We start from the raw sequence: 19,799 nt of genomic DNA on the forward strand, positions 1-19,799 counted from the left end.
AGTTCTTCATAGAAAATATTAAGCACCTTAAGCAACTTTCCCCCTCCATTCTGTGCCAAGTATCTGATGGGCAGTTCAGACACTGATCTTGTATCAGCAGTAGACGCTGAAGATTATATTTCTAGAATACCTAAGAATATAAGCCATATTGAGGGGATTCTTCCAAGCCTAACTATGACTGATATCTGTGCTGTTCAGGAAGTTTTGTATTTTATTTATTCATTCCTATTGTTCACTTGCTCATTGTTTATTCATTCCTATTGTTCACTTGCTCATTATGATCTTACTGAAAGTAAATGAGAACAAATGACTAGGTCCATGGTTATGCCAATAATTAGAAGTGGAAGAGACTGTACAGGTCATCTCATTTGTTCCTTTGTCAATAAAGGATTGTTCACTATAGCACATTTTCCTGTGCTTTGTCTAGTTTTAAATGACAGCATCCACTGCTTCCTTTAGGGCAATATTTCACATTGTAATAGACCTCACAATTAGATTTTTCTTTAGAGTCACCCTGCTTTAGCTTTTCCTTAATTTCATCCAATTATTTCCTGTTATGTTTTCTGAGGCTACTCTATACAATCAGATACCTGCATGGCTGGCTTGCATCAGAAGAAAGGAGGGCAAAGGCCATCTGAGAAGCATTGACATTTTGTGATTCATCTTGAAATATTTTTATTAGGTTTTGCAAAGCCTATCTAATGAGCTCTGGGTGGCCTTACCATTTGCAGGGACCCAGGCAAGAAGGGGACCACAAGTTGCTGAAATGGAAGTTTGGCCCAGCTGTGAACTACAAGTCCATGAAGGCATCATAAACAATGACATGCGCTCCCTGAGCTCCAGGCATGCCCTATGAAACCTCACACTGGCAACTAAACAGATGCTTGCAAAGTCACAGAGACTGATTCAGCGGTGTAAGTAGATGCAACTCTTCTGGAGTGAGTAGACGTCAATGAGCCTTGGTTTTGACCTAAAATCTATACCATTTGTTAGATTTCTTTCTTCTTAGTAATAGTTTCATAGTAAGACAATTACACCATTTGTCTACAATTGTCCTTTAGCTTACAGACATAGTAGGTCCCATATCTTCTTCTGGGTCTCTTTCCCTGACTATATGAATTGCCACTATCAATGCCAATGAATAGTTACTGGGCCAGGGAAAGAGAAAGTGAGAATGGCTCTATAACCTGATGGTTAGAGTGCTCAACTAGGATAGGGGAGACCCAAGTATAATCCCTGCTCCAATGGCTATTTAATTACTTATATATGGTGGAACACACTCAACAGAGATATTGAGAGAGTCCCACACCAGGCTATAGCCCCAGAGCACAGTAACTAGGGTGCTCTCCTGCACCGTAGGAGACTGAAATTCAAATCCTTTCTCCACATCAGGCAGAGGAGGGAACTGAACCCAGATCTCCCACACCCCAGGTGAGTGCCTGGGATTCAAGGTTGTAAGAAAGGCATAAAACATTTTGTATCAACATTACCAAACATTTTGATTTTTCTGTTTGGTTGAAACTATTCAGCAAATTCAACATTGCAGAAATTTGTGAATAGGTTTGGATTGACCAGAACTTCATTTTTTGATGAATCAACTATTCACTGGGGAAAAAATCGCCCAGCTCTAGCCATCACATTACAATATCTTCTTTCTTCACCCTAGACTTCCCTTTCTGATTGTTTGCTTTCTGAATCAAATTAAAAGCTAAAATAAAATAAAAGTATAGCTCAGAACATGAACCAAGGAGTCAAATTTTGTTCTAGATCATACCGATTTATATCTAGAGTAATTCCAATGAAGTTAATACACTTGGAGTTACACTGGTTTAATCAAGAAATTGACCTATTACTTGTTAAACTTACAGTACTACACAAGAAATGCTAGGAAAGAAATAAGGGCTTATTATCCTAGCATTTCCTGGTTTATCATCTATCTGATTTTAAGACATGATCAGGTATATTTAAGGACTAACACAATTCCAAAATCTGTAGGATTCATTGATCTGTAGGGTTGTGAGGAATTCTGCAGGCTTTGGAGGTGATACAGGTGTGCAATGCTGCCTGCATTTCAAAATAGCCATGTCCTCAGTCCCCAAAATAGCCAAGACAGACTCAACAAGGAGGGTTAAGCTCTAGCTACCTCTGTGGGAGCTCTCATTGACCCTCTGGGTAAAATGTAAAGGTTTCAAATTCATAGATGCAACTCCATTGGCTTCAGTGGATGAGCACATGCTAATACAAGGTCTGATTTTTCAGTAAGAGTGCATTATAGCCAGAAAGAAACATGCCTCGCTCATAGGAGATGGAGTCCAAATGTACACTGAAATCTTTTTTTGGGCATAAGCTTTCGTGGGCTAAAATCCACTTCATCAGATGCATACAGTGGAAAATACGGTAGGAAGATAGATAGATATATATCTATATATATCTAGACAATAGACAATATATAGACAATACATATCTATATATATCTATCTTCCTACCGTATTTTCCACGGTATATACACACAGAGAACATGAAAAAATGGGGGTAGCCATACCAACTCTTACGAGACTAATCAATTAAGGTGGGCTATTATCAGCAGGAGAAAAAAAAAAACTTTTGTAGTGATAATCAGGATGGCCCATTTCAAACAGTTGACAAGAAGGTGTGAGTAACAGTAGGGGGAAAATTAGCGTGTGGAAATAGTTTTTAGTTTGTGTAATGACCCATCCACTCCCAGTCTTTATTCAAGCCTAATTTAATGGTGTCCAGTTTGCAAATTAATTCCAGTTCTTCAGTTTCTCACTGACAACTGCATTTGCTCCAATCCCTCAGACAGAGACAAACACATACAAGATCTCTATCAAGCATTCTTAAAACTACAATACCCACCTGCTGAAGTGAAGAAACAGATTGACAGAGCCAGAAGAGTACCCAGAGGCCAGAGCCCACTCAATTGCTTTGCCTCCCTACCCTGACTGGGCCTGGGGGCTCACAGACTGCCGTACTGTTCTGCCCGGCCAGACGACCGGAGCACTAGGTGAAGCTAGTTCCCCGCTTTGAGCACCTTTACAGGTACATGACAGCAAAGAGGCGTGGCCTCCCTCAGAGACTGACAGAGGGGGATGACCACCCAACCTACAACTGAAAAGGCAAAACTACTTAAATGAAGTTTAAAAGTACTTTAAACAAGATCATTAGGTGTACTTGAATAGCTCTCTGTGTTTTAAGAAAAAATTCCCACAATCCACTTTTAATCTTGTTTCTCAACAAAAACAAAACAAAATAAAACCAAGCACCTCCACTCAAAAAAACCTCCCCCCACTAAACCTTGGCTGCTTCATATGAACAAAGAATTAATATTTTGAATTCTAGTGTACGATATGAAACAGAACCAATGCTTACTATACTAATTGAATTACTGTGTACTACCTTTGATATTTTCTGTATACACTGCTGACTGGATTAAATGTTATTCTGAAAGCACTTCAATTCATGCTGACTGAACATCTGACTTATTCAATTACCTGATCAGGGGATTTCAGCTGTGTCACCAAAAAGCGATAATGTGCCTCTTTGCTGTCACTTCTTACCATTTCCTCTGTTAGTCACAGGGCAAATATTTGTATCAGTTCATTACCTCTGGGAAGCTAGCTATTATTTTCTACATGACTGTGGGCAAAATATTGCTTACTACAAAAGCAGAGTAATGGTAAAATAAATACTCTCATGTTAATAAATACATAATAAATTATTATTGTGTCAGGTTTCATTCTTTTTCTGCCATGTATCCTATTCTGCAATACATCCCTCTTTGCGCTTCTTACCTCCCCCATCCTAATCTTTTTCTCTAATTTGGCTCCTCAGTTTCTACTCCCATCCTCTGTCCCCTGGTAGTTTCACTCAACTGCAAAAGGGCTCTCACTGATATGAGGGCTGCTGACAGCAATTTATTTATAATCATACAATTAAAAAAAGACACTGAGCCATCAAGCTGTGCACACTTCTAATTTGTGTAACCATCTGTTCTCATCACTGGTCCTCCTTATGTTCCCTTTCCCATTCCCGTCTATTGTTTGGTGCATTTTCTCTTAAATTAGATAGAAAGGCTTTGGGGGCAGGAACTCTTTTCCTACTTGTTTGTACAGTACACTGGGACCCCAATCCTGACCGAGGCCCTGGATCTTATCACTTCTGTGCTCCTGCATCTTGTCTCTAAGAGTTTCATTTCCCCTCCATGCAGGTACAAACAGCAAAGTGAAATTGACAAGTTGTTGAGAAGACACTGCCAAATCTTCTCAGTGGAGCGCAGCAGTAAAGAAAAATACTGAATCAATTCACTTTGTGTGATGCTCTCACCTTCCAGATCTTCTTTCCAGCTCTTTTTTTTGTAACTTCTACTGTTCTGTAAGGCCCTGATCCAGTGTTGTATCCACCAAGCAAAGTATTAACAACGTCAACAGAACTTTATTTACAGTGGAAGTTTCAGACTCCCAACAGCAGGTGCTCCCAGTTCTAATAATCACATGCAGCATCTAAACACCACATCCAGCTAGGCACTTCAGCACCTGTGCAACTTCAAGCATGTGAATAGTCCTATTTACTTTAATGGAACATCTTGTATGCTTCACGTTACATATGTGAAGTGCTGAGTGCCCTTCATTCCCACAGACCTCAGCAGTATTCAGCACCTTGAGGGAGTGCTTAGCAGCTTGCAGGATGAAGCCCTAAATTCTTAGTCTCCATCTTTCCCTTCTCACATACACACATTCTATCGCTGATACTTTTTCTTTACTGGGTGGCTCTTGCCACCACAGGCGATCAGCTTTCAATATAAAGCAAAAAACATCGCCCATAGTCCATAAACTGATACATTGTCAAAGGACATAGCTAGACCAGGACTAGTAACATGTAAGTAATAAGTTGTTACACACAAAAAGCTAGGTTAAAAGAACATTACGGTTACAAAGTCAAGCACTCCAGTTAGGAAATGTCAGAATGAAGGTTGCCGCTGCATCCTCAGTTTGGTGCCCTTGTGCATATGCAGGACAACACAGTCTTTAATTACATCGAGTCATATAGTCACAGAGTTTAAGGAGAGAAGGGATCACTAGATCAGCTAGTCTGACCTCCTGTATATCACAGGCCACCAACACCACCCAGCACCCACACACTAAACTCAACAATGGAAATTAGACCAAAGTATTACAGCCCACAGGGGACTAGACTATTATGTACCATGGGGAGAGATTAGGAGGGACTGAGGTGCACCAGTTTCTGAGGCCCCTGCAGTGGCAGGGAAATGATTAAATGAGATATAGCCAGATAATCCTGGCAAGCGACCAACACCCACGTGCTGCAGAGGAAGGCGAAACCACCCCCCAAAGTCACTGCCAGTCTGATCGCGGGGGGTGGGGAATTGCTTCCTGACTCCACATATGACGATCAATTAGACCCCGAGCATGAGAGCAAGAACCAGCCAGCAAGAACCTGAAGGAGAAAACTCTCGGTGCCACTCAGAGACCTGGCCCCACCCTGCCCAGTGTCCCATCTCCACCTGTGGCCATCCCAGATACTTTAGAGGAAGGAAATTAAAAAAATCTGGGGTGGTGGTGGTGGTGAGGAATCACTTTCTGACCCCTGGAGGTGGCTGACTGAAGCCTTGAAGGATGAGCTTTTAGGAACATAAAACATAAACCAGAAGTCTGACCCCCACCATCACAAGCAACCTCATCACACAATAGCACTCATGAATTTGTCCAGCTCTCTCTTAAAACTAATAAAGTTGTTGTTTGATTTTATACTATTTTTCCTGTGCATTGGTTTAAATGACTTTCCTACCATCACATAGGAACTCTGTGGCAGGGGCACGGATAGAATCTAGCTCTCCAGGGCAACAATCAACTGCCTTGGTCTTGACACCCACCCTTTCTTTTCCTGCAATCCCCTGCCTCATTCACTACACACCTTCCAAATTTTGCAAGAAACGAGACCGGGGTCCTACCAACAAAGCCTCACTCACTACACAACCCTGATCCATCCACAGAGCAGTTCCATCCAGTGCACTGAATGAGGCAGGGGTCCTGTGGAACAATAGTATTTGGCCTGTGTCTAATGTATCATAATGCATATGCACAAGAGGGCTGAATTAAGGTTGCACAGGCAATTTTCTGCTTCCACAAACAGAATAATGATGGCCATGTTAAGACACTACACTGGGACTTGGGCGATCTTGAGTTCTATTCTTGTGTGACCCTGAGAAATCACTTAATTTCTCTGTGCCTCATTCCTCCCCCAATAAAAATATTGGAAATAATAATGCTTCCTTTTTTTCAGCATGTGTTTAGTTCGTAAGCATGTTGAGGGAGGGATTGTCTCTGATGGTGTCATGGATCGCACACTGGACTAGAGTGCAGGAGGTCTGGGTTCAATTCACATTGACATTGGATACGTCACTTCCCTCCCTGGGCCTCAGGGATACTGCCCTCCTTTGTAAAGCATTTTGAGATATACTGATGAACAGGCCTAGGTATTACTATTAGCATGTTTCTGTACAGCACCCAGGACAATAGGGCCTCAATCTTGGCTGGGACCTCTAGGTATTACTGTAATACAAATAACAACAATACTCTCTGTCCTTTACGATTGCTGGAATTTACTAAGCAAACTGTTGGCGGTGGTTAAAATAGTTTTTCTCCTAAAAGCAGCAGCAAGCTTCCTTGAGAATGTCAGAACACCGCTGAGATGGCAGGAGATTGAAGACTTCAAATTATCTATTTATGGGCATTCTGGCTGAGCAGGTATTCATCTCAAAAAAAGGCCAGGGCAATTTTCTTTAGATGGAAGGAAGAAAATTTCTATTCATTTGGTAGGTACAGAAGAGTGTAAGTAAAGAAAATACATCGTTCTTTCCTTTCAGGACAATACAATGAATTTTATACTGAGCATCTATAAAGATAAACACCTGCTTACCAACCAAGCAATATAATTGTAAATTATATTGGTTCATACCAGCATCTTTCTGTGCTGCTGCCTGTCAATAACACTCTAGTTAATGGGGCTGTCATATCTGCATTTCCATCAAATGCTAGCTCCCCATTGTAGGAGTCAACCATTTCTGTTCTACTCTGAGTTGACACTTTACATATTTGTGTGCAATAAAATATTTTAGAAATGTCTTATGTAGCTCCAGATTATTTAACTAGAGAATGGGCAAAAGAGTTTTATCACATGCCTCCAATCGCCTAAGAAACATGAATGTTTGGACTCCGACTTCTCAGAAACCTGTGATTTAACCAGTTTCCAACTAACTTCCTGGAATCTATTAGCTGAGAAGGTGAAAGTCAAGACATGACCCTGAGCGACTTGCAGCCACGCTGGTGATTATGTACATTTTATCAAAGGTAAGCTGCATAGCAATAGAATGGAATGTCTTCCAGCTCCTGTATGATTCGGTTTGAATTCATAGTATGATGGCTAATCTTGTGGTCACGTGTTTTCAGTCCATGGGATCCAATAGATGGTAAGGAAGCTATCTAAGAAAACTTCCTCATGACTGCTTTTGATGATACATTTCCATTGAGAAATTGATCTGCATGTTGGAAAGTGGATGACCGGCTAATAAGAGCATTGTCTTTGATGGTAACTTAGTTTCTGGAGCCAGGAAATCCAGGGGTATGGTTACATAGCCAACCAAAGGTCCATCCATGACTGCGTTGTGTTTGACCCTCCAAATCCCTTCTCAGTTCTTAACAAGCATTGAGTATAGTCAGGCCTGTATCCTTAGAATCTCTGACAGATTCAGCAAGTGAATACTTCCCTGTGTGCCCTATTTTCAAGGGCAGAAATACCATCTCCCTGTCACTCTGATTTTCGTCAAAACAAAGAAACTGCTTTACTACTACTTTACTTTCCTAGTTTGAACTGCTAGCGTGCCTACCATTGGAGGATCCAGAAGAACTGCATCACACCACTGAAGATGCCATCGCTTGGCTAGATGACTATGCACACACTAAATAAATAAATACTTTGCGGAGAGGAAGCTTAGCCATCCTTCTGGCTTGTAGATGACACAGCTGTAGGAGCCTAGCTGTGGGCTTCAAAGCTTTAGAAAATAATTGCAATAGCTCACTATGAGTCCATGGCTAGTGTGTGTGTGTGTGTGTGTGTGTGTGTGCGCATGCGCCACTGGCCATTGTGGAATGAAATGTTAGCACTAACTCAGTCTGTGATCGTATTGCCTTGTAGTGAGCAGTCTACAAAGGGGATATATTGCTATAAGGCTTGATAGGGAACAGCAATCCCCCATTACTCAAGTAGCAGAGGCCTGTGTTTTTAGAACAGGGGCTCCTAAGTTCCATGCTTCACGTGCTGTGTGTGTGCTTTAAATGCAGCTACAGATTTATTATTCTGTTTCTTACTTATTCTTTTTTAATTATCAGAAATCATGGCTACTCTATGATTTTGTGCTGCTACAGGTAGTAGCTATGCTGTCCAGCAGCTCATATACATCACAGGCAACTAATTATCACAACTAAGAAGAGAGAAATAAACAACCAAACCCCTATCGCTGTGTTTTATGAATCTCCTGCATTTCACTTTATCAATATTTTACTATTATCACTAGTACTCTATAAAGGACATTTACCAAAGGAGACAGAAAGAATTGTAAATGGTTTTAGAACTGTCAATCAGACTGGGATTAAGCTAGAGCATCTCTTCTGCAGTGTGCAGAAAGCTAGGCACAACAAGTCATGTTTAACATAATTCTATAATCACTAAGAGATGATTTACAGCAATCTAATTTCCTACAGCAGGCTCTGACTGCTAGTGAAGAGAAACAGTGATTTCCAAATGTAAGCAGCAGAAGCTAGATAATATGGTCTTTAAGGATCTTTTAACTTCTGAATAACCCAGTCATTTCTCTTTGGGACTTTGGAATAAAGAGCTTAATTTATATTTTTATAAATATAAATGCTCCTGTGTGTTTAGCCTCAGCTATTATGGAAGCCATTAGTTAATAAGTTTGATTCTGCTGTCAATTGACTTCCTTGGCAATTTGCACAGATTTACTACCAAGCTGCGTTCTTTATACTTTTTAAATGATTTACATAGGCTGGAACAGCATTCCTAGATATTTCCCCAAAGAGACATCATACATAATTGTGAACTGCTGCAGGAACAAGTAATAAAACCATTAATCCCCCTAACATCTGTACATTATTTACTATATAAAAGCAGCAATATCCATCGTGCAGTTCAGTACTGACAAATGCAAAGTTATACACAGCGGAAGGAATAATTTTAACTACTCCAGCCATTGCTTGGTTCTAAATTCACTGGAACCACTAAGGAAAAAACCTTAAGAATCATTACGGACAGCTCAATGAAAACATCTGCTTAGTGACAGACAGTTGTCAAAAATAAATAAATAAAGCAAAAAATATTTGGGTATGTAAACAGTGAGATAGAAAACAGTACTAAAAATAGTGCATTACATATAAATCAATAGTTTGCTCTCACCTAGAATACTGTATTCAATTCTGGTTGCCCCATCCCACAAAGAGATGTAGCAGAAAGGGAGGGTCCAGAGATAGACAACAACAACGATGAGTAAGAATTAACATAATGCAATAGGGACATGGGAAAACTTCCATGAGAGTAGACAATGAAAAGACCAGGACTGTTTAGTTTAGAGAGAGTAAACATATAAGTAGGGACATAAGTGTATTAAATAATAAATGTACAGAGAAGGTAAATTGGGCATTCCTATTTACCCTCCCTCCTAATACCAGAACAAGGGAACATTCAATATAACTGAAAAGCAGAAGATTTAAAACTGTTGAAAAGAAATACTTGTTTTGAACACACAGTGAGAAATTAACCTTCATCACATGATATCAAAACTAAGAGATTAGCAAAATTTTAAAAATGGTTAGATATTTATAAGGGTAACATGTACATCAGTGGTCCCCAAACCTTTTGCACCCCCCCCCTTACCCGTAATGGAACCTGTCCGCACCCCCCTGGGATCCATAGTTGGAATCTGGGGCTGGGAGCCACTGTCGGGGCTGGGGACTGCAGTCCGAGCTGCCGCTGGGGCCGGGACGGAGCTGGGGGCAGAGCCGGGCTCAGTGGCGCTCCCTTCCTGTCCCCTGTGGGGCTGGCCTGGACCCCACTACACTCCCTCCAAATGTTCCTCCATGCCCCTCTAGGGGGGCATGCCCCACAGTTTGGGAACCACTGGTATATATCCACAGCTTTATTAGATAGGATAAAATATTTGAGATATACACATAATCATGCTTCATGGCATAGACTACCCATTAACTGATCGTAAGAAACTTCTCTTATGGGCAGATAATTCTGAAATTGTCCTTTACAGGGTTTCTTTCACTCTTCCCTAAAACACCTGGTAGTGGCCACTGTTGGAGACCACTGATGGACTATTGATCTGAATTGTTATTGCGATTCCTGTGTTCTTTGCCTCCCCTGAATACTATGTTTGAATTAGAATACAACACACTGAATAGTGCTCCTGTACAGTATCCTAGTATTCACAGCGTTTGTTACCTGGGTGGACAATCCTTTTCATTGCATTTCTTTTGTCGTCCATTTGGCTGCATTTCTGGGTCACAGAAGGAGTTTTTGATCACACTTCCCCCCCTTTTCACACATTGGGCTGTCTGTCGCTGAACACCTGTGAGAATAATAATTTCTCCATGCATATTAAATCCTTACACCTTTGTGCTCCATTCCCAATGGACACTGATCATGTTGGTTTACCAGGCCCACCCCACTATGTGGCAGAGTCTGTGGTTTTCAAAACAAAAAGGAAACGAGAGCAGAGGCTGTTTGAAAAGCAACACTTGTGCTGTACTAGTTTTGGTTTCAAAAGGAGAGGACTATTCCCTCCTAATTTATTATTCTTAGAAAAATAAAAAGCATATCGCAGCACTTGAAATATCTTAGCCAATATACAATGGGCCACATCTCAGAAGGTTGGAAAAAATATTTCTGTCCCTTTAAAAAAGATACAGCTAAAACAGATACCAAAGAGATACAGCTAAAACAGATAACAAGGGCTCAAATGCCCACTGGGAAGATAAACACTGTCATTGCTTAGATTGTGTGCTCTGCATTTGTTACTCGCACTCCATTCCTCTGTGCTGGAATAAAGGATGAACAAACACAAGATGCTCTCTCTCCATTGACCCACAGAGGAAATGCAGTGTTATTGTAGCGGTGTCGGTCCCAGTATATCAGAGAAATACTGGATTTATGGCTTATTACAACAAGCTATAACCCACTAACAACTCCCCCTCAGCTGCTTCCCGCCGCTTCCTTTCACCCCCTATGGGCACGTCTACACTACAAAGTTAAGTCAACCTAACATAGCCACTGCAGTAATTACTGCAGGGGTTCATGTCCATCCCCTCCTTCTGTCGATGATGCATATCCTCACCACTTGCACTCAGGCTACGTCCTCACTACGGGGGGGGTCGATTTAAGATACGCAAATTCAGCTACGCGAATAGCGTAGCTGAATTCGACGTATGGCAGCTGACTTACCCCGCTGTAAGGACGGTGGCAAAATCGACCTCCGCGGCTTCCCGTCGACGGCGCTTACTCCCACCTCCGCTGGTGGAGTAAGAGCGTCGATTCGGGGATCGATTGTCGCGTCCCGACGGGACACGATAATTCGATCCCCGAGAGGTCGATTTCTACCCGCCGATTCAGGCGGGTAGTGTAGACCTAGCCTCACTTAAGAGGGGTAGTGTAGGGGGCTGAAAGCCCAAGTTTCTCAGCTTGGTGCTGAGATCCAAGCTGGAACCAGGCTGCCACCCGGGCTCTCAGCTCCACACTCTGCACGGAGCTTGCTCCGTGGGAGCTGAGAACTTGGGTGGCAGCCAGGCTCCAGCTGGGTGCTCCGTGCAGAGCAGGGAGCTGAGAGCCTGGGCTGAAGCCAGGCTCCAGCTGGGAGCTCTGCGGGGAGCCCACAGCCCAGGCTCTCAGCGCTGGGCAGTGAGGCTCCAGCTGTCAGCACTGCTGGGGCTCACAGCTGGAACACCCTTCCCCCCACTTTCAAAACAGAGATCCTATCAGCAGTGAAATTGTCGGCCATGCTGACAGCCAACAGCGACGCAAATAATGCAGTGTCTATACAGACACTGCGTCACCTGACCTATATGGACCTAAGCCTTACGCCTCTCGTCAACGTGGATTTACTAGGTCGACATAGCGGGTGAGTTACAGCAGGAATACTGTAGTGCAGGGGTAGGCAACCTATGGCACACGTGCCGAACGTGGCACACCAGCTGATTTGCAGTGGCACTCACACTGCCCGAGTCCTGGCCACTGGTCTGGGGGGCTCTGCATTTTAATTTAATTTTAAATGAAGCTTCTTAAAAATTTTAAAAACCTTATTTATTTTACATACATCAATAGTTTAGTTATATTATTATAGACTTATAGAAAGAGACCTTCTAAAAATATTAAAATGTATTACTGGCACGCGAAACCTTAAACTAGAGTGAATAAATGAAGACTCGGCACACCACTTCTGAAAGGTTGCCGACCCCTGCTGTAGTGTGTCCGCCTACTTAGGTCGCTGTAAGGTCATCTTAACTTTGTAGTATAGACATGCCTTATGACTGGAAGGGTGTGAATGGGCCACTTCACCTTGAATGGTCCCTTGGAATACGTGTTAACTACTTATGCTAAACAATCTGTTCCACCTTGTATTTAGCTGTGATACTGCGTACTTTTCCCAGACCTGAAGAACTCTGTGAAAGCTTGTTTCTCTCACCAACAGAAGTTGGTCCAATACAAGAAATTACCTCACCCACCTTGCCCCCCAGAGGAAATGAAAGTTTTGCGGCATGGGGATGAACTGCATAGACCCACTGGTGTAAATGCCTACATGGGGATTAGAGAGACAAGGTGAGTGAGGTAATATCTTTCACTGGACCAACTTCTGTTGGTCAGAGAGACAAGCTCTCAAGCTACATAGAGCTCTTCTTCAGGTTCAGGAAAGGTATTGAGGGCAGATCTACATTTAAATGCTGCAGCGGCTGCTATGTATGCCTCTGGGAGGGCTTCTCCCATCAGTGTAGCTACTCCACCTCCATGAGAGGCAATAGCTATGTTGACGAGAGAAGCCCTCCTGTAGACACAGCGCTGTCTACACCAGGGATTAGGTTGGTATAACTACGTTGCTCAGGGCTGTGGATTTTTCACACCCCTGAGTGATGTAGTTATATCAGTGTAAGTTTCAAGTGCAGACCTGGCCTAAGGTTGTCACACCGGAATACTAGATTAAACAGATAGTTTAGCATAAGCAGTTAGTATACATTTTAAAAGTAGCCCATTAACACCCCTAAAGTTATAGGACGAAAAGGAGTTAGTAGGCTACAGATTGTTGTAATAAGCTATAACTCTAGTGTCTTTATTAAGACCATGATTTTTAGTGTCTAGCAAAGTTATGAATTTAAGCTTCTAGGCTCGTCTTTTGAAAGTGTTGAGCAGGTTTCCTTTGAGGATGGGGACTGATAGGTCAGATATAGAGTGATCGCTTTATGTTCACTCACAAGTGATATGATGTTTTTGTCTTTTATTATTTTCATGTGTGAAAGAGCATAATGATTGTCTGGTTTCACCCACATAGTTGTTATTGGGGCTTTTAGTGCACTGGATGAGGTACACCACATGTTGTGATAGGCATGTATAGGACCCATGGATCTTGAAAGATTAGTAGTGGGGGGTGTTGATCATGGTATTAGTGGAGATATGTCTGCAGGTTTTGCATCTGTTGATGTGGCAGGGTCATGTGCCACTTTGAGTTGGTGTGTCCTGGTTTGTGGGTAGCTTGCTTCTGATGATGAGCTTGGAGAGATTGGGGGGGTTTCTTGAAGGCCAGAAGAGGGCATTCAGGAAAGATTTCTGTCAGGATGGAGTCCCCATTGAGTATGAGTTGTAGCTGTTTGACGATACCCCATCTGGGTTCCAGTGTGGGGTGGTAGGTGACAACTATGCATGTGCGGTCACAGAGGGTTTTATTTCTAAAAGCAGATTCTCTTACGGTATTTGGATGGCCCATTCCATGATGTTATCTACTTCTCTGGTGGAGGGTCCCTATTTGGTGAACGCAGTTTTGAGCGTGTTAAGGTGTATATCCTGGATTATCTCCTCGGTGTATATTCTACAATATCTGAGTGCCTGGCTATAGATAACAGATTTCTTGGTGTGTTTGGGGTGGTTACTGGATCTATGAAGGTTGGTGTGGTGATCCATGGAGTTCTTGTATATAGTTGTCTGTAGGTTTCATTGTTGAAACTGATGGCCGTGTCCATGAAGTTGATGCTAGTGTGGGAGTGTTCCAGACAGAGTTTTACGGACAGATGTTGGTCGTTCAAGTTGTGGTGGAAATCTATGAGGAAGATTAAGTCGTCTGTCCAGAGGATGAAAATATCATCAATGTATCTCAGGTATATCATTGGTTTCGCATTTGTCCAGAAATTCTTCTTCAAGTTGGCCTATGAAGAGGTTGGCATATTGGGGAGCCATCCTAATACTCATGGCTATTCCCATGGTTTGGGCAAGATGTTTGTTGTTGAATGTAAAATTGTTATGGGTGAGGATAAAATGGATGAGTTGGGTGATGTCTTTGGGGTGGATATCTGAGGTCATCCATTTTCTGGTAAATATTTGAGGCAGGCAGCTATGCCATCATTGTGAGGCATGTTGGCGTATAGGGAAGCGACATCCATGGTGGTAAGGATGGTGTTCTGAGGCAGGTTGTTAATGTTATGGAGTCTGTGGAAGAAGTCGGTTGTGCACTGGAGGAAGATGGCCCTTTGTATGGTGAGCAGTTTGAGGATGGTTTCTCTGAGTCCTGATATTCCTTCAGTAAGAGTGCTGTGGCCAGATACTATGGGTCTGCCTAGGTTCCCTTGTTTGTGGATTTATAGCTTATTCCAACAATTGGTAATCCTCTAACCTCCTTTTTGTCCTATGGCAAGAAACTGGCCGTTTCACCTTGAATGGTTCTTTAGAATATGTACTAACAACTTATGCTAAACTATCTGTTTGATCTTGTATTTAGCTGTGACACTCTTAGGGCTGGTCTTCACTACCCGCCCGGATCGGCGGGTAGAAATCGATCTCTCGGGGATCGATATATCGCGTCTCGTCGGGACACGATAATCGATCCCCGAATCGACACGCATACTCCACCAGCCCAGGTAGGAGTAAGCGCCATCGACAGGGGAGCCGCGGCGGTCGATTTGCCGCCATCCTCACAGCGGGGTAAGTCGGATCAGATACGTCGAATTCAGCTATGCTATTCCTGTAGCTGAATTTGCGTATCTGAAATCGATCCCCCCCGTAGTGTAGACGTAGCCTTAGACTACGGCTACACTACTACTTATGTCGGTATAAGTTAAGTCATTCAGGGTGTGAATTTGCCACTCCTCTGAGCGATATAAGTTACACTGACCTAAGCACCGGTGTGGACAGCGCTATGTCAGCTTTCAAGCTTTACACAGAGCTTTTCTTCAGGTCTGGGAAGAGTGCTACTCAGAGTAGTGTCTCACTTTGAGTGCGTTTCCCAAACCGGTAGAAAAACTCTGGGTAGCTCAAAAGCCTGTCTATCACACCAACAAAAGTTGGTCCAATAAAAGATAATTCCTCGCCCACAGATATGCTAAATGAAAAGAGCAATTAAGACCCTTTATGTAGTGAAGTAGCTGGAAACAACAGAAACTGCTGCTGAAGGCAAAGCACTGGATGGCAATGCCTGCTAAACTAGGTACATTGAAGAGTTTCCTGATTGCAAAATCTGGGTTAGGGAATTGGTTGACAAATTGTATGGCTGTGAGAGGCAGAGAGCCAGAGAGGCAAAAGTGAGCAGTCAGCAAAAGATGCAAGGATGAGCATGGCCTTCAGAGGGAGCAGAGAGACAAAGTTCCTTGGATCATAACTGAGAGGAGAGACAGACTTGGAAATTGTGAGCAAGGAAACTATCTACTGTAATTTGTTTCTATTGTATTCAGGAAAACACAATTTTGTGTAAACAAACAGGATTGCTAACCCCTTGGGCCAAAAGGGCAATAATACTGTACCACTCTGATTTTTATCCTCCCCTATATAGGTCTGTTGAAGGGGTCAAAACAGAATATGCTACTATGGGGTCAGGGAGACGTGTTGTATTTTAGATAAAGAGGTGTCAACTTTGCACAGATTCTTTAGCAGGTTTCAAGAAAATAAATTTAAATAGAAATCTATTAATAACACATAATAAACAACCCATAAGCTTTGGGAAACTGATGAGTTTTTCCCAATATTTCACACTTTCCCCAATATAACCATTGCACATATAAACAAACTTTAAATATTTGTTTCCTAATATTTCACACAAATTCTAATTATTTTTTTCTTGGAATATCAGAGCCCTCCCATTTCACTTATCCATGAAGTTACGCAAAATGGCTTACAAAGATGGACATAGAGAAGATAGGATGCAATGGGAAAATCCAAAGGAAGAAATGAAAGTAGGTTTTGATGGTGGCAATGGTAGCGGTAGATTGGAGGAGGGTTGATCATTGTTGAAAAATGCCAAGAGAATTTAACAGAAAATGATAAACTTTCTATTGGTATTTGTGTCATCTTATAGTATTTAATAGACAACTGTAATTCTTTTTATACAATTCTATAGGATGGTTAAATAAGGCCTATGGCAACACTATTAAATTCAATTTTTTTAGATAAGTTTCTTTAGAACCCTCTTGGTTTCATCCCTATTCTGTTCTATGCGACTTTTCCATAATGATGTTTGTTTTTTGCTTTGGAAATCTAATCAGAGAGTTTGGCAAATGTCACTGCCAGTTGTAAAATGAGGGAAGTTATCAGAAATGCTTCTCTGCCCCTTTTCAAACTCAGACATGAATTATTTCCCTATGATGAATTATTTAGCTTAGTTTCAGCTGCTGTAATGCATTTTAAAGCAGAAGTCTGGTGCTAAGGTAGCCTCTTCAAACATTACAGAAGCCTAGTTTACAGTGTGTGCGCTCTTATCCCTGCCCTGACCATTGACATCAGTAAGCTCATCTATTTGAGTCTTGTCAGTTATTTCAAGCTGTAATCACACAAATACCATTCTTAATAGGGGCCTTAAGTGGATTCACTTTATTTGCAGAATCTGGAAAGTTCTGGGATTGTTCAGAAATATCCAATATCTCACACTGGCCATGACCTATTCCACACTTAAGCACGTGCATAATTTAAAACACAAGTCCCACTGAAGTCACACATAATAAACATACTTAAATGCTTCTTTCAACTGAGGCCTCTAACAATTTTTATATAGAGGTCCCGCTTCCACCCAGCTATTTCTCCCTGATCCATGTCAGCAACAATTTGATGTGGCACTGGTGGACACCCACGTAGCTGCCGGGCTGTGTGTGTGTGTGTGTGACAGCAGTCCATGGGGTTTGATCCCTACTGCAGAGACCTTGCTCTATGTTCAGAAGCTAGAACATGTGCGGGAGTGTCTCCCGGAAAGAGAGCTTTCTGCTGGTGAAGCAGCCTCCTTCCTACACCCGTTGTCTTACTGCTGGTCCCACTGAGCGATCACTTAGGACAGGTCTACACTAGGAAATTAGTTCGCTATAACAACGTTGTTCCGGGGTGTGAAAAATCCACACTTAAGAGCGACTCAGTTAAACCAACCTAATCCCCTGTGTAGACAGCCTAAGTCGATGGGAGAATTCCCCCATCAACATAGCTACCGCTTCTTGGGGATGTGGATTATCTACGCCATCGAAGAAGCCCTCCCGTCAGCACAGGTGGTATCTTCACTGAAGCTCTACAGCGGCATATCTGCAGCATTCTAAGTGTAGACCTGCCGTCAGCTGCTTGAAAGTCATTCACTTTCTCATTCTCCCAATCCTTCCATGCCTGACATTCTCACTCTCAAATATACAAAACCACTATATACAGAAATGGCTGAGCTATCACTTCCAGTGCAATTGAGCTTTTTTGCATGCAAGTACACTCATAGGGGCATGAATATCCAACATTTGCGCAAACAGAACATGTCTGCACCAATGCTCATGAAAAAGCAAACAAACAGTATCAACGTGGACAGATCAAATAGTGATTTTTTTCACAAACAATTTCCCCTGCTCTTTGCCTATCTCAGATCAACCAAGAGCTGGAAGGACTATTTTTGATGGGAGAGTCCAGTTCACCTTCCATGTCCATTCAATTCTTGATTCCTCTGCTAAATCTACCAACAAAAATGCCGGTTAGAACATGGTTAGGTTGAGCTTTTTCGGATGTTCACTCAGAGCCTTAACACTTCCGTTGAAAGCGTCATCAAAACTAAAAATGTAGATAAGAAGGGTCAGCGTTGGAAAAAGTCAGACATACACAGTGTGTGTCTGTAAAAGTATGTGTGTGATTGTGTGTCTATTTGCAACAGACATGAAACTGATTGTGTGCATGAGTGCACGCGTGCGCGCGCACACACACACACACACACACGGTTGTTTTACCTTGCCCTTTGAATGCACAAAAAATCATAGTAATTGTATGCACAAATTATATACACAATTATGAAGGCAACCTTACGTCCCTAACTTTTTGAAAATCAGCATCTAAATCCAGACAGAAAATACAGTGACCACTGGTTTGTAAAATTAATACCACAGCTTTTGGATTAAACTTCACCTCTGGGCTAAACTAGTACATATGGAGTTAAATTTGCAATGCTGAAGCTGAAAAGGGATTTAGTGGGTATACACTAATTAGCCCCAATAGGAATCTTGTGGCTAAATCCCTTTATAAGCTTTGAAAATTTACCACTTGCTTGTTATTTCAGCTTTTGCATTCTGCTTCATGCTATCTTTCAACCAAGACGCTGTCCTCTATTAGACAGATTATGTTCAATGCCACTTTAATCTAATTCTGAGAAACATGATTGCGGCCTTTAGAAAGGACTGAATGTATTTGCAATTTTTTTTTTAATCAACAATTATTTAAAGAATGATATTCAAGAAAAAGCAAAGTAAAGGTTTTATGCATCCATATAGGTCAAATAATATATTATCTAAGGGGTTTATGTGCTATCCTCACAGTAAGTGTCCAGAACAGTGGTCCCCAACCTTTTTGTGGCCCGTAGCACATTCATGTTTTCAGAAGAGTGTGGCGGGCGCCAACAATTTTTCAAGGCTTATTTTGTATTTGTACAGAAGGAAAGGGAAAATCTGGGGAAAAAACACAGTTGAAAATGATTTTGGAAAACAGCTTGACTATTTGTACAGGAGAATGGCAATGGTTTTTGGAAGCCTGGAAGCTTTACCGGCCCCGGGGAGGTCCTGCAGCTCTGTAAGCTGATGGTAGTGATGGTAGTATATAAAGAGATAGATAAGTTAAAGGCAATAAATAAATAAATAAATCCAGCCTAAAGGCAGCATCAAATATCCTCCGCACCACCAGCTTGATTCAGGCCGCACAGATAGTGGCACTGCAAAAGCAGGGATGTGACAGTGAGCGAGAAAGTAACAAAGCTGGAGCAGGAGGTACTTGGATTGAAACAGCAGACAATGGAGACTGAAGGAACTGTTAGAGCCTTACTGAAGGATTCCCAGGATAAGAATCAGGCAGATCACGGGGACTGTAAGAGACATTATTTGACCTATATGGATGCATCAAACCTTTACTATGCTTCTTCTTGCATATCATTCTTTAAATAATTGTTGATAAAAAATTGCAAATACAATCAATCCTTTCTAAAGGCTGTAGTCATGTTTCTC

General features: G+C 42.0%; 1 protein-coding gene across 1 annotated transcript in view; it reads right to left on the reverse strand.

The window, feature by feature from the left end:
• Nucleotides 1-19,799, reverse strand: part of ADAMTS12 (ADAM metallopeptidase with thrombospondin type 1 motif 12) — a 265,348-nt gene that overhangs the window by 29,536 nt on the left and 216,013 nt on the right. The window contains exon 17 of the mRNA XM_065406566.1: nucleotides 10,558-10,684. Coding sequence (XP_065262638.1) covers nucleotides 10,558-10,684 — 127 coding nt within the window. The remainder of the gene's footprint in view (nucleotides 1-10,557; nucleotides 10,685-19,799) is intronic.

This window comes from Emys orbicularis, chromosome 6 (genome assembly GCF_028017835.1).
Source record: "Emys orbicularis isolate rEmyOrb1 chromosome 6, rEmyOrb1.hap1, whole genome shotgun sequence".
Taxonomy (NCBI): domain Eukaryota; kingdom Metazoa; phylum Chordata; order Testudines; family Emydidae; genus Emys; species Emys orbicularis.